Source organism: Peromyscus leucopus, chromosome X (assembly GCF_004664715.2).
Source record: "Peromyscus leucopus breed LL Stock chromosome X, UCI_PerLeu_2.1, whole genome shotgun sequence".
Lineage (NCBI taxonomy): Eukaryota > Metazoa > Chordata > Mammalia > Rodentia > Cricetidae > Peromyscus > Peromyscus leucopus.
The window spans coordinates 107,990,409-108,006,764 of NC_051083.1; the positions used below are offsets into that span (position 1 = coordinate 107,990,409).

Consider the following 16,356-nt stretch of genomic DNA (forward strand, 5'->3'; position numbering starts at 1 on the left):
TGAAAAGGATACTAAGGGGAAAAAAATCTACCAGCTAAGTATTAAAAACCAAGTCAAATATTTCAGATGTCATATGGGATTCATAACAAGAACTGTTAGTTTTTCCATATAGCTAGTGCTAAGATTAAAAATGCAATCAACAAATTATGGAGAAATTATGTGTATTTGTGCTCATAGTAGTTTCTAAATGTTTTTTGTTGTTCTCTTTTATAACTAAAAAGAAACTACACATTCTTTTCAGCTTCAAACTATTGGGTTGGTCAAACTTTTCATGGGAATACAAACTGAAAATTTTAAGAGAAAAATATATTAAACTGAAAATAAGATTTAATTTTTCCTTTTTAAAATGCTGTTTATTATCTTTAGTTGTGTATATGTCTGAGTCTGTGCATAGGTATGTACATGTGAGGGCTAGTACCTGTGGAAGCCAGGGTCATAGGCTTGCCTGGAACTGGAGTTGCAGGTGGTTGGTTGTGAGCCACCCAAAGTAGAGGCTGGAAATCGAACTAAGATCGGACTCTTAACTGCTGAGTCATAGCTCTACATTTTTTTTTCATTTGTGAGTTTCGAGAGGATGAAGAGATAGTTCAGTGGTTAAGAGCAGTCTCTGCTCTTCCAGAGGACCAGAGTTTAGTTCACAACCATCTGTAACTACGGCTCCAAGGGATCCTACATCATCTTCTGGTCTCCCCTGGCACCTGTACCCACTTGCACAAAGCCCTGGCCACTCCCACACATATACACATAATTTTTTTAAAACAGGTGAAAAATGAGAAGGCAAACCAGACTGAAAAAAATTTTAAAAATCACCTATTTGATAAAGGCCTTAAGCCAACAATATACAAAAAATAGGACTCAGTAACAAAAAGACTGTCATATCAAAAATGAACAAGATATGGACACTTCACTAAAAATAATTAAGTAGTAAGTAAATACATAAAAAGACACTCAAAATTAGTCACTAACATGACAAAAATGGAAACCACAATAAGATGCCACAACTTAACTAGGATGACTAAAATTTAAGTATTACAATACCATGTGTCAGTGAAGCTATGGAGCACCTAGAAATCTCAAATAGCTGCTCTCAGAAATGTAAAATACTGTAGACACTGTCCGTTTTCATGTTTTGTTTTTGTTTTGGTTTTATTTTGCTTTCTTTTTTTTTTTTGGGGGGGGGGGTTTCAAGACAGGGTTTCTCTGTGTAGCTTTGCGCCTTTCCTGGAACTCACTTGGTAGCCCAGGCTGGCCTCGAACTCACAGAGATCCGCCTGGCTCTGCCTCCCGAGTGCTGGGATTAAAGGCGTGCGCCACCACCGCCCAGCTTATTTTGCTTTCTTTAAGAGAAGGTTTCACTGTGTAACCTTGACTGGTCAGAGCTTGTTATCTAAACCTGGCTGACCTCAAAATTTTATAGATATCTGCCTGCATCTGTCTCCCAAGTTCTGCGATAAAAATGTGCATCACTGGGGGCTGAAGAGATGGTTCAGAGGTTGAGAGCACTGGCTTCTCTTCCAGAGGTCTTGAGTTCAATTCCCAGCAACCACATGGTGGCTCACAACCATCTGTAATGAGATCTAGTGCCCTCTTCTGGTGTGCAGGCATACATGCAGACAGAACACTGTATACATAATAAATAAATCTTTTAAAAAAAAAGTGTGTACCACCACATTCAGAATTTCACAATTTCTTATAGTTAAATATATACTTATTTATTTCACTAACAAATCCTACTACTGGCAACACAAAAACATGCCTCCCATAAATATAGATATTCAAAGCAGCTTTGTAACAGTCCCAAGCAGAAATAACCTAAATATCCATCACCTGGTAAATGTATCAGTAACTATATGTTTCCATATAATGAAATATTATTACGCAGCAAAAGAACTACTGACACAAGTAATAACTTGAATGATGAATCTCTAAACATTCAGTGAAAGAAATCAGAAAGAGAACATATTATTTCCATGAGATCACAGAAAATACAAAACTATAATGACAGAAATGAGCAACACAGCAGAAGGTAACAGCATGTGATGAAAATAGTCTATTGATTATTTGTGGTGGTGACTATGGCAGTGGGTATTAGATAGATAGATAGATAGATAGATAGATAGATAGATAAATAGATAGATAGATAGACTGATAAATAGATAAGTGGGTGAATGGATGAATAGACGGATAGATAGATAGATAGATAGATAGATAGATAGATAGATAGATAGATAGATAGATAGATAGATAGATAGACAGATAGATGATAGATAGTAGGTAGCCATTCCAGCTTTGATCTGGAAGTTCCAACCCCCATTGAGGCTTCGGTAACTGTCACGCCTACAAGGCGGGCCAAGAGAGAACCCTGAAGACCCAAGATCTGGATGCGCCATCTCTCTTGGTTCCTGGACCCTGGACGCTGGAGGTAGACCAAGCAGAGTTCTCCAGAGAACACCGCCGGACTGCGCCACGCCTTTCCTAGACTCTGTAAACTATCCATTCACTTGTAAGTTACCCCACAAAATAAACCTCCCTTTTAATTACATGGAGTGGCCTTAATAATTTCCCCAATAATAGGTAGATTTTAAACCTCCCTTTTAACTACGTGGAGTGACCTTAATAATTTCCCCAATGATAGATAGATAGATAGATAGATAGATAGATAGATAGATAGATAGATAATCAAAAGTCAAAAAATAAACAGCTAAGACTGGAGATCTATGTCATTATGCACATTCTATGTCATATATGTTTTTAAATAGTCTAAGAATGAGGTAGTGGCATTACTGGTACTAAACACTTCTTGGTTTAAGTGGTAAACACATGGGTCTTTAGTTTTAGAAAGGTCACTGAACTATTTCATCACAATTTATATATTTTTCTGTATATATAATTTATTTCAATAAAAACTTTACTTAAAAAGAAAAATGATGAGCTGGGAACATAGCACCACGGTAGAACACATACTGAAAACACACAAAACTCCTAGCTCAATCCTATCACCAAAAATAAGTACAATATAGAAATAATAAGCCCTGAGTAGTTTGAGGTTGGAAAGACTCCAAACAACTAATAATAATGATTCAAAACTGCATGCAAGCAAATACATAGAAGACAGGTAAGGAGAAAGAATAATGAAGTGCTAGTTGTAACAGAATTCAAACTGGATTTTTCTTAGATCTGGGGTTCTCAAACCTATACACACAATCACCACTAGGAGTACGTTTACTAAACACAACTTTAATTAAGTCACATTCACTTTGTTTTTAGGAATACTCATCAAAACAAATATAGTCAGGACATTTTCATTTCAAATTTTAATTTTCTACTAAGAAGAAAATCTTACTGACCTCCTTCATAAATGACTTGCCTATGCGCACGACTTTTGCAAATAAAATGGGATCGTGAGAAAGGTGAGGACCAAGGTAACAGAACATGTTGAATACATCCCTCCTCAAGTCTTCAAAGCTCTCTACCTGCTTTGGTGCTCTCTTGTTTTGCAAAGCACTAACAGGTGAGCCTTTAGCACCTTTAGGAACACCAACTCTATAAAAAAAGAAGCAAGATTTAGAAATCTGTGTACTATTAATCCCCAATATCTTATCCTTTTCTTGCTCGTATACCTATTCTAATCATCACTAACTTTATTGTAAGTAATTCTCAACTGACAAAAAATAAAAACAAATTCAACAAGTATAAAACCAAAGCTCAGAAGGAAAATGTTGCAAAATAGCAACTTAAAGGAACTCTCAATGTTGCTCTCAAGCAACATTTAACATATGAGTTTAAGTTAAGCTTGGCCAGCACAAAGAATGTGGTTACAGGAATGAAAGTAAGGGATGGACCTCAGATGTAGGACAAGATGAAATCAAACATTTCTCAATCTGGGTTCCACTACCTACACTGAGTAGGAGGAAGTGGTAGTAGGGAAGATAAACATATAATCACAGCTGCCATACTAGAAAGGACAGCATGCTCACAATTCTCACATACTGAGCAGACATTATATTTTAAACTCAAAGGGGTCGTCGATCTCTGAGAAGAGGCCTGGACTACCAATACTGTAGGTTGCAATGAAAGCAACACCTATAACTATATACAAGTCAAGAAAGCTGCTGGGGCTTTTCAGAGGCTTGAAACAGGCTCCAATCTGTGAGGCTGAAGCCAGAGCTGCTTCCATTACTGCTCCTATTCTCTACAAATAGGCTGACATCTATAGAACTAGTTGACACAGTCGGTATAATAAGAGGAACTGTGCTAGTAATTTCCCAAACAGCAGCCTGACAGTCAGAATGCTAATGCCTTCACTCAGAGCCATTAACATCAGAAGATTTCCCTAAGGCTAATAAAAAGGAAGAAATTTTCTGCCTCCCAAGAAGAAAAGTCTAAAAACAGAAGAAAGGTATTTTCACTCTCAAATGCAAAAATGCTCCAGAATCTTAACCTATAGTTTTCATTTTACATTGCAGCACATATTCTAGAACACCAGGACGTTAGGAGAGAAGTGATGTACACATGGCTAACATGCCCTGTGAATAGTTCTTAAATTTTGAGAAAATATAGTAATAGATATGCTAGATTTAAAGAGAAAAGACAGAACTACATAGATCTTTTTAGTAATCCAAAACTATTTCTATCTCAGCACTTAATATAGAGTAACATACCTTCGGTAGAGAGGCTCAACAGTTATGTGAATGAGCTTGCAAATAGCAAGAGCTATTAGTCTATGTGAAGCTGCATAGTATGGAGGCAACTGATCCATGATGTTCTGTGCATGCTGCCAATCACCGATCTTTAACAAGGCTTCCAACAAACCAAGTTTTTGGTTGTCAGGTGGCTAAAAATGAACAAGCATAACAATGATACTTGGAATACAGATATTTATTTCTCTTTAAAACTTGAGCTAGGCCAGCCTGAGCTACCAAGTGAGTCCCAGGAAAGGTGCAAAGCTACACAGAGAAACCCTGTCTCGGGGGAAAAAAAAAAAAAAAAAAAAACACGAGCTAAATATCACAATAATGTACATCAAAAAAGTTGCAATATCTGGGAAATTTAACAATTGCCTGAATTTTCAGTGACTTGAAAAAATAGACTCTTTTGTTCTTGTTTTTTGTTGTTTTATTTTTCCACTTAGTACAAAGTAACATAGGTGTTATAATTTATAAATTTGGAATTAACTTTGAGTTAATGCTACACTGCAGGAGACACTAGAATTCATTCATCTTTGAGAATCCCCTTGGGATATGAAGAATATTATATACAGCGAAATTTAAAAAAAAAAATCAATAAATTTTATGGTTTCTTTTTTAATTAGAAATTTACACAAGAAACAAAAACAACAGCTTTCTTTGTAAAGGTACCATTCATATTAAAATGTAAATGCGTATTACCCAAATCAAATTTTAACATAATCAAAATTTAGAAATTATACTTCCATTTCACAAGAAATTACATTTCATGATTCTAAACAATGCAAGTTTTACTAGACTAAATGATGTACCTTCTCTACTTTTTCATCATCTTTGTCCTTTTCTTTGTCTCGTTCATCAAGTTTCTCAGTAGACAATACAACCATTGTGAGTTTTCTTACAATTTGCTTAGCTTCCACAATTTCTCGTTTGTATTCATCCATAATGCTATTATCAGCTGGAAGAAGCTAAAAATAGATCATTAAAATTTCATAATTGTTAATATAAGTAGCTTACATATATAAAAAGCAAATACTATTGTCCAGTTAGAAAAATCTATATATAAGAATAAGGTTAGCTTATTCATATCTATGACTTCCTTCCAAATAAGTCTTACTTATTGTCTCATAATTTAAAATGGTTACTATCTGAATTCTGCACACATTTTAAAGTCACTTAGCAATAAATGTCTCATCTCTTTGGTATGCTAAAGGTTCTAAATTTACACTACAGAGATATTTACCAATGAATTTATAAATATATGCAAAATATGTACCTATTCCATTGAAATTTTTAGAAGGAGGGGTGCTCAGTGGTAGAGAGCAAAGTTTGCCCAGCATGACTAGAACCTGTTTGAACTTAAATACCACACAAACAAAAACTATGTATTGCCCCTTTAAAAGCCAAAGTCCAAACTAAACGAAGTACTACATGTATATCAAAAGGGGAGATTTGAATGCTCTAATTTTCAGTTACAAAAACTATTAATAACTTGGTATCTCATAGTAAGTCACAAACTGGTTTCTAGATCAATACAAAAAGAGAGTAGTATCTTGTCAACCCTCTATTGTGAAGGCTTGATTATCTCAAATCTAGCTACCGTGTACATGTGGAAGATTGTTACTATAAGCATTTCATAATAGTAAACCTCACTCAAATGAAAACACAACCAAAAAAAAATTAGTTTCTACAAGATACTACAGTGAGCTACAATAGCAATGTTTCTACCCCTGTTAAAATGCATAATCCATTTCAATAGCTATGGCTAATGTAAGGTAAACATTCAGTGAACATTAACAGATGAAATATTAAATACTGTATGCTTCATCCTATTAATCAAAGAAAAGGGAAAAACAGTCAATTTGCTGTAGACATGTTCAAAGAGGTAAGTGCATTTCTTCATTCTGAATGGCAAAAATTTTAATTGATGTATTTCTATGCCCTCGGCTTTTACCTGGTTGACTACAACTAATAAATAGTATGCAATGCTTTTGTTTATCTCAACTTTCAGTTCTGTGCATTTTAAGAATATGTTGATTTGGTGCATATAAAGTTAGAATGATTTTATCTTCTTAGTGAACATCATTAACACTCTTTCTGGAGTTTTTCTTTTTATTTGTTTTGCAGTGCTGGAGTTTACATCCAAGACCCTGAATAAACCACATAAAGCACTCTTACATGGAGCTACCCATAACCCCTTAAATCAACATTTCTTAACCTGTGGGTCTCGACCCCTTTGGGAGTCAAATGGCCTTTTCACTGGGGTCATCTAAGACCATCAGAAAACATGGACATTTACATTACCATTTATAACAGTAGCAAAATTACAATTATTAAGTAACAACAAAAATAATTTTATGGTTGGGGGTCACCACAACCTGAGGAACTGTATTAAAGGGTCACGGCATTAGGAAGGTTGAAAACTACTGACTTAGATGATCCTCTCTCTTTAGAGTCTATTACTAGAAAGTCTCTTCTAACTATAAAAGCCTCACTGTTTTACTTCCAATGTTTTCTTTTTGTTGTTTGCATGTTTGTTTGTTTGTTTGTTTGGTTGGTTGGTTTGGTTGGTTGTTAGAGAGAAGGTCTCTCTGCATAGCTCTAAATAGTCTGGAACTTGCTATGTAAACCAGGTTGATCTCAAACTTCTGCCACTGTCCTGAGTACTGAGATTACAGAATGAGCCACCACCCATAGTTGACTTATAAATTTCCTGATACCTGGGCTTTAGCTGGGTCTCACATAGACTCTACACTGGTATATAAATCCAATCTGTCAACCCATATCATCTTAAGGTGGCAACATAGTCTATTTGTATTTTTTTACTAACCTGAAACATGATTTTTTAATTCCATTAGACCTTTCAATACTTCCTATTCTAACCAATTCTCCATAATTCCAGTTTGTAGATCACTTTTCTTTAAATCCTGAATGGTTCTCTCATCCCAAGAGAAAAATCCAAATTATCTACTCTATGCAGATAGGGGCCTTCCAATGGTTGAGTTCTGACCTGCTTTCCTATCCTCACTACTCCCACATACCACCTAGGCTCCAAACACTGGTGTCTCCTTAGGTGAGTAACTCCAATGCTGTCAAATCTCTGTCTTTTAAACTCACCTAATTTTACCTATATATTTCTACCATTGCAGCTTGGAAAGTATCTACTCTTCTATGATCCTAGTTCAACCTCACTAGTTTAGAAAGTTTTCTAACACCCAGCCCACCCACAGATGAATGTGATCACTATCTACGATGAGCTCACACCACAGACTACATTTTCATACAAGGCATTTTTTTCTCCCTTGCCATAATGTGACTGTTTACAAGGGAGAAACAGTCTTTTTATTCAACTTTCTAACCATAGTATACAAATAAGAAGGAAATTATTACATGATTTCAAAGGCACCCAAGACTACAATTGTGGATGAGTTTAAGTCAACAGATATCCCAAAGCAGAAATTAATAAAAGAGTACAGTGCAAGCTTGAGCTCCCCAAACTGGGAACTAAACTGTTGATGAACTTCTATAGAAGTCATCTCTTACAACCATAATAAACTCTTCTAGAAACTAGACCCAAAAATAAATCCCAGTAATGGTCAATTATTACACAGTAAAAACACTGAAAGGATGTTTAATGTACTAAAAATAAAAATACAGCAGTGTTTACCTAGAAGTATCTAGGCAATCCCGTATTTCCTACAAGTCACACATAAAATAAAGAAGTTTAACACTACATTGCTTAGTGCTTGACCTTTCTCCCCATGAGCTAAGCACTGGTGATGATTAAAAAGAGCTTTAGCCAGGCGGTGGTGGCGCACTCCTTTAATCCCAGCACTCGGGAGGCAGAGCCAGGCGGATCTCTGTGAGTTCGAGGCCAGCATGGTCTACAGAGCAAGATCCAGGAAAGGCGCAAAGCTACACAGAGAAACCCTGTCTCGGGGGAAAAAAAAAGAGCTTTATATCTAATCTTGAAACATATATGGGTGACTAAGAGGAATTTAATTTGCATAGTTTGTTGAAGAAGAGAATCCACTAAGTTTTTAAGATAGACAAAGCAATAATGTATTATAGCTTCAAAACTAAACCTTGGAAGTCTAGAGCTAATACTGCAGTGCATTCTAGTTGCCAACTCCTATTCCCACCCCTGGGAAGCAGAAACAAATCATCTTAACAGAGCACTCGACTTACGTGTACATAAAGATCGTCTAAATCAATGAGATTAAATTGCAGAAGCACTGCTGCAACTCTGTATAAAGACGAGGGAGTCTCACCACTTGGTTCCTGAAAGAAGAAAAACTCCTTAGGTATAGGGTAAAATTAAAATCTTTTCTCTTCTCTACCAATCATCAATAAAAATTAAGTAATACACTTCACTATTCTCCATTTTAAAATCAAACATCTGAATAGTGGGGCAATGATTTTTGCCACCATCCCAAAACATCCTCAGATGAGTACAAGAAAATAGTTTTGAGACTAAGCATCTTTTATAATGCTTAAGAATACTTAAGGGAAAGTTGAGACTTGAACAGAACATGAGATTTAAATTATATAACACAGTTATACATTTCTGCTTATAAAACTGTTATTGTGGATTGTTTTTACACTTGCTTTTCAAGTAGTTCTCAGTGACAAATGAAGTACGTACTCTACACCTTTGTCTTGAATTTTGTCCTAAGGATGTCTACTTACACCCCAACTTCCCCTTCAACACAGTTCAGATTAAATTAGCATTTAAAACACAAATGCCCAGTTAATTCCAAACAATCTATGAGGGCCCATATGTCTAGAAAAACAAGTATAGACATTGAAACTAATCTTTAAACTTCTACTGTCAGTGAAATAACTAGAAATAACAAGTCAAACATAGATAAAAAGCAAACATTGACAACATATGAAGTTTTCTTTTTTTTTTGTAACAACACTGAAATAAAACGGCTATAAGTAAGGGTTTCCATAATTGGAATGTATATTATGACCATAAACAACCTAATTTGTACTGTTTAAAGAATATCCTGTTTTGCTGTATTTTTTTTACCATAGATAGGCTTCAATTTAACAACACTTTGCTCATTCTAAATATGTTCACATAAACAGTTATTTAGTATTAAAATGTTTTCAATAAAAACAAATAATGGTCCAAATTCAATGTCAAAATAAACTCACAAAAGCTTACTGAACTTAACTGATAATCTGTCCTGAAATACCTGACTTGAATGCACTAGAGTCACATTCTCTATTCTCTAAATCCCACTTTAAATGACTGATCTCAAGAAATTTCACACCACTGCCCATTTCTATTGCTATAATCAAATTTCATCCCATGTGAGCACAAGCTATTTTGTAATTCAAGATGTTTTATGGCCTAAAATCTAAATATGGCCTATGTTGGAGAATGTTCCCTGTGCATTAAGAATGTATCCTGTTATTGTTGGGTGGAATGTTCCATATGTACCTACTAGACCCAATTGATTTTATGTTAATGGGAGCTATCTTCTTATTAATCTTTTGTCTAGTGTGGTTTTTGTTTTATTTTGCTGTATGTTGAGATGAGAGAGTCTTAATATGTAGCCAAGTAAGACTAGAACTCATTATGTTCTTCCATCAGCCTCCCAAGTACTTGGATTACAGGTGAGCCCCATCATTCCCAGCATGTCTAGTTAATATGATCATTGATAAAAGCAGGATTATCACAGGATAAATTTAATACCAATCTAGTCTATTGGGAATAGCTGGTTAAGAGCAAAATTACAAAGGTTTATTTAAATTATTGCCAATTTCTTCTGAGCTTCCTAAATGCCCTTAATCCTGTTCTAGACAACTCGCCTCAAGAAGTTTCATACTCTTAGGTCAAACGTAAACTGTTCCCTCTGCTTCATAAATTTAGGGGCTATGTTGCTTGTCACATTTGTGTTTATAACTATTATAAATTATATAAAGTATATGAAAATGTCAGTTTTATAGGCTGTTCATCATCATTTCATAACAATTTCTGCCCCTAAATCTATCCTGTCTATTGTTGGTACAGGCACCACAGCTCTTTCATATATGCAAATATAATATCTGCTTCTACTCTGTTATTTTCAAATTATTTGTACCTTTAAATAGTTTTCCTTTACCTAGCATATACCTGGGTCATATATATGGTATATGCTAGGTATATATATGGTATATGCTAGGGGTGTGTGTGTGTGTGTGTGTGTGTGTGTGTGTGTGTGTGTGTGTTATATGCTAGGTAAAAGAAACTATTCAAAGGTACAAATAATATATATATACATATATATATACAAAAAGCATATATATTCAGTATTTGGGGGTGTGTGTATAGATATATAAAACATATATATATATATATATATGCTTTTTTTTAATGAACTCTGACAAAGCTTGCCTTTTAATTAAAGATTTTGATTTTATAAGTTAAAATACTTAGTAAGGACAGGCTTTTTGAGCATTTTGCTAGTTGATTTTCATTCCTCATTTCCTACATCACTAGCTTCTTTTGTGTGCCAATTTGACTTCTTTCTTAGTGATTACTTTGGGTATTACAATTAACACTTTATATTTGGGAATAAATTAGTTTCAATTAATTATCAACCAGCTTAGCTCCAATCGGATAAAAAATGTCTTGAATCTATACATACATCCCTGTCCTTCCCCTTTAAATGGTTTTGTTAATGTGTGGGTTGTGAAGAGAGGGAGTTAACGCCTTCAGGTAGTGGTGGGAAAGAGTGTGAAATTAGGGGAGGGACCAATATACAGGTTGAGTACACATTCCTAAGAACTTACACCCATGGTTACATCCCTTAAATAAGACTTGGTTTTCAAAGCTTTCCTTACTTTCCTTCAAAGACCACAAATTGTTTAAAATTTCTGACAATTCCTTTCCCTTTAGCAGCCCTAAGATTTAAGTTCTCACAATGACAAGATAGCTCTGGCAATATCGAGAAGGGAATATTGTTACACAGAGCAGTATGCAAAGTATTTCTTACAATAGTATGTTGTTTTAAACATCAAATATTTCTTATACTTTAAAAATGTACATTAAATATACTATTTTAAAATGTACAAAAAGTCTTATTCAAATATTGTAAAATACTTCCAGTTATATACTGGTTACATCACTAACAATATGTTCATGTAAAACTATTTTTTAAAACATGGTATTTGTCTTTCTTAGTCTAGATAATTTTGTTTAAATTTGCTTAAATACATGATTTCCTGTATTTGTATTTTTCTTTTCTTGTAAAACTATTTTTTAATTCTAAAATTAACTAACTTGATGTTACTTAAAAGGTCATCTGTCTTCACTGTGATATGATCTGAAAGGTACACACTCCAAACATATACAAGCTATATTTTAATTAATCATGTACCAAATTAAATTTTCTCTACTTTTCCATTTCTGTAGTTGGTTTCTTAATCAAATCTAAAACAATCAAGATGACTTTTAAACTCTAATGAAATACTTGGACCTATTTTCCTATATTAAGAGTGGACTGTCACTCGGCGGTGAGAGTGGATACTTTTAATCCCAGCACTCAGGAGGCAGAGGCAGGTAAATCTCTCTGAGTGCTCCCCCCCACCAAAAAAAAAGGAGTGGACTCCCAAGTTTCTGGTAAGAAAATGAGAAGCAGTTGTAGCTAATTTTTTAGTAAAAGCATAATACCACCAAAAATGATTTTTCAGTAGTGGGCACCTCCGTTAAATCTTTTAGAAAACAGCACTAACAATAATAGAACAGACTGAAAGAGAAATAACCAGAAAATAGGGAATCTTTACAGTTATTATACTGGTTTAGTTTTTTAAAAAAGTGATGTAAAATACACTTCAAGTACTTTTTAGCATCCCTAAAAAATTCTAATACATAATTCATATACATAATCAAATCCTAAAATAGCATGTAGTCAAAGGCCTATGACAATCTAATATGCATCTGCCTACCCAGAGACAATTTTCTACCATTCCTTTTCCCTTGTTACAATCCAGGCATGTGAGACTACAGACCATTCTTTCAATAAGCTCCATATGCCCACATCACTAATCTTTAGTATCACAGTTTATTTCTGAATGGAAAACCCTCAACACACTATTACTCCTCCAAGTATTACCAGACCCTGTCTCTCCTAAGGCAAAATTTAATTTTGCTTTCCTCTAGACTTTCTCATCAGATCATTTAAATTGTTAATATAAATCATATAATATAATCATATATAATATAAATCATAACATCATTAGCTTTCCATTTCTCTATCTCTTCAGCTAAACGTTTGAGGTGAAACTAGCAAATAATACAGTGCAAATAAAAAATAAAACAAACTAAACATATAAAATTAAGAACTTAACCTATACATATACATATATACACATTTTTACCTGGTAAAACTTGAATTTGAATCCAAGAATATGACACAGTGTTTGTGGTTCACACATACTCATGTAAGATTCTAATAAAGATATAAAGAAGTCATCATGTTCTGGTCTGCATTCAAACACTTCTAAAATTACATCCAAAACTCTATTGGGATCCAGATTAAAGCATCCTGAAACAGATAAGACACATTTAAGTTCAAAAGTAATTACATGTCATTTCTAGTAAAGTCATCAACCATGGTAATATATAGTAAGGTAAAACTATTTTTAATAGCTTATTTTCAAAGTTTGTGTCCCTCCTTAAGAGGAGAATCTTCCCAGAAACATTTTTAAAGGCTACATATTTCACAGATGAAAACAGAAATAACCATAGGAATGGGGTAACTTCAGTTACTGTAGTAGTTTAAAGTAACCATACTGAAGGGTTAAAATGTTTTTTAAACTTTAGAGTTTCATATAACAAGCTATTTCCTATACAGTGAAACTCTAAACAATCAGCAAGCTTCAGTATCTAAAGTTTTTTCAAATGACAGCTGTGGTAGAACATAGGCACTCTAGTGTTTAAGCATCTTAGAAAGGCTTTTGTCTATCCTAAGCATCAACAGACATGTGATCTTCAGAGAAATCATAAGCCTAGTTGTCAACCACCAGTTACATTAAGACACACACACACACACACACACACACACACACACACACACACACACACACCAGGGGGATGGGAGCAATGATATCTTTATGCCTTTGGAAGAATAAAAGCAAATCCTGGAAAAGAATATGTTGAAAAAAATAAAGAAATAACAGACCTGAAACAGCTAAGGACTCATTCCTCCATTTAAATATTATGTAGCTATCCACTAAGTGTAACAAGCTTATGATACACAAAGACAGCCTCTTCTATCCTTAAGAAGGGTTCATGCCTTATGAAGAATGATCACTGAGGAAATGCACTAAAAGTAACTGGAGTTTATCCAAAGATGGACAGATAGTCAGTACATTGCAGCAAATGCAACTAAATGCAGGCAAGAAATATGATGAAGTTGACAATGACTGTTGTAGGAATGAAGCCAAATGAATTTCTTAACAGGAAAATAACAGACCAAACTGTAAGCATTACTAGGAGAGGTGTCCATGCATAAATTTTAGGCAAGACAACAAAATTATAGATTCAATAATCATGTTGCTGGTAGAACAGACCTTGGAAGACAGAGGAAATCATGTTTTTAATTAGTAGAAAGAGAGCCTAATTAGCATGTATAGGTCCTGAGTTCAATCTCCAGCAATGAGGGTATACACACACACCTCCAACATACAGACAGAAAAAGAAACAAGCTAGTAAAAATCTACAGTAGATGATTTCTCAGAAATACTATTTATTAAAAAAACATAATAAAGGCATATCTTAAAGCAAGAATCAATGGGTCAAAAGTCAGAAAATGTACTTAAAATAAAAGCATGATTAACCTGAAACTTTGAAAAAAGTATGCTGGAGAACACCAATTACTGTCTTCTTTTGCATAGTAGGTAGTAGAAACTCCAAAAACATGGTCAAGTACGGTGATATTTTATTTGTCCTGAAATGTGATTTTATTTGTATGTTAATAAATAAAAAGTGCCTGGGGGTCAGAGCTAATAGCAAACCGTAGCAGAAGTCTGGCAGTGGTAGCACATGCCCTTAATCCCAATCACAGATCTCTGTGTGTTCAAGGACACCACCAGCATGGAGACACACACCTTTAATCTCAATACTAACCATAGAAGACCTGGAGGTCTGTATAGACAAGCAGTGACAAGGATGTCATGTGGTTGGATTTACAACCAATGAGAAGGCAGAACAGAAAGTCAATAAAAAGACAGATACTCAGGAAGTAGGTCTCTTTCTCAGGGGAAGGACAGCAGCATAGGGTAAGAAGGAGGTTTTAAGTCTCAGCTCTTAGCTACTGCTCTGACCTCTTGGGCTTTTAACTCTGCATTTGGCTCTGTTTTTCTTATTGAATAAGACTGTTACATCTACAGTCAAGAAATTTTAATAAAGAAAAAGTTGTGCCTAGCATAAAGGTGCATACCTTTAATTCCAGCACTCAGGAGGCAAAGGCAGGCAGATCTCTCTGAGTTCAAGACCAGCCTGGTCTACATAGTAAGTTCCAGGACAGCCAAGGCTACACAGAGAAAACATAATAATAATAATAATGATAATGATAATAATAATAATAGTTATTATTATTATTATATGAAAAGGTTTAGATGAAGAAAGAAGTAAACTGGTTTCCCTTTCAAAGGGATTCTCTAAAAAGCTGAAACAGTGACAATATTAATCTGGAGTGAATAAACTTTATATTCAGATTATACCAAGCACTCTTTAAAATAATGTAGTCAAAAAAATTGTCCACAAATCTTTCAAAGAATTGTTTGGCTTGACATTTAATTTTCTTTTTAATGTTTCTCTGGTCATAGTACATACAACTAAAAGAACCAATGAGATTGAAAGAGAAAAGATACCCATCCTATTCTTCCACACCAAATCTTCAACTTTAGATACCAACAAATGAAACTGTGGTAAGGCATCACACTAAAAACAGCTTCTGGATGACCCAGTTAAAGAAATGAGATGGGATAAGCAAGAATACACTATTCCAAACCAAGAAAGTCCAAGAGCTTTGGAAACTCAGTGGCACTGACTGAACAGCTATAAACTATCAAGAAAGAGAAGACAAGCCAAATTCACAGCTACAGCTGTGAACTTAGGGAAAGCAGAAGCCACATTCAAAAGGTAAGGTAGGTAGACGACCCTGCTCAAAAAAGACTGGAAGGCCTAAGGTGGGACAAGTCCACCTGTCTTCACAAACCTCAAAGCCAGATGTACTTTTTTATGTTTTTAAATAAATTATTTATTTCTCTTACATCCCAGCCACAGTTCCCTGCCCCCTCCCAGTTCTTACACATGATCAATGGAGCCTTCACTCACACATACAAAAGAACTGATCACAACAGAACAAAACAAGAAGTTGACAGCAAAAGAAATGACACAAATCATAAATACTTAGAAACTGAACAATACATCCTTGGATGACTAAAATGGGCCATGGAAGAAATCATAAGGAAAAATAAAAAATTCAAAGTAAAAATTGAAAGCACAAATTACCAAAAGCTATGGGATATAGCTCAGGCAGGGTTTTTTTGTTTTGGTTTGGTTTGGTTTTTTTAATTTTTTTATTAAGAAATTTTCTACTCACCCTACATACCACCCACAGATCCCACCTCCTTCCTCCTCCCACCTAGCTCCCCACTTCCGTCCTCCCTC

General features: G+C 34.7%; 1 protein-coding gene across 4 annotated transcripts in view; it reads right to left on the bottom strand.

Moving 5' to 3' along the window:
- The window catches only part of Thoc2 (THO complex 2), a 120,870-nt gene that overhangs the window by 60,533 nt on the left and 43,981 nt on the right, over positions 1-16,356 (bottom strand). For all 4 annotated transcript variants that reach the window (XM_028881613.2, XM_028881614.2, XM_028881612.2 and 1 more), the window contains exons 8-12: positions 13,059-13,225; positions 8,874-8,966; positions 5,498-5,653; positions 4,662-4,834; positions 3,348-3,543 (exon numbers count right to left, since the gene is read on the bottom strand). In XM_028881613.2, coding sequence (XP_028737446.1) covers positions 3,348-3,543; positions 4,662-4,834; positions 5,498-5,653; positions 8,874-8,966; positions 13,059-13,225 — 785 coding nt within the window. The remainder of the gene's footprint in view (positions 1-3,347; positions 3,544-4,661; positions 4,835-5,497; positions 5,654-8,873; positions 8,967-13,058; positions 13,226-16,356) is intronic.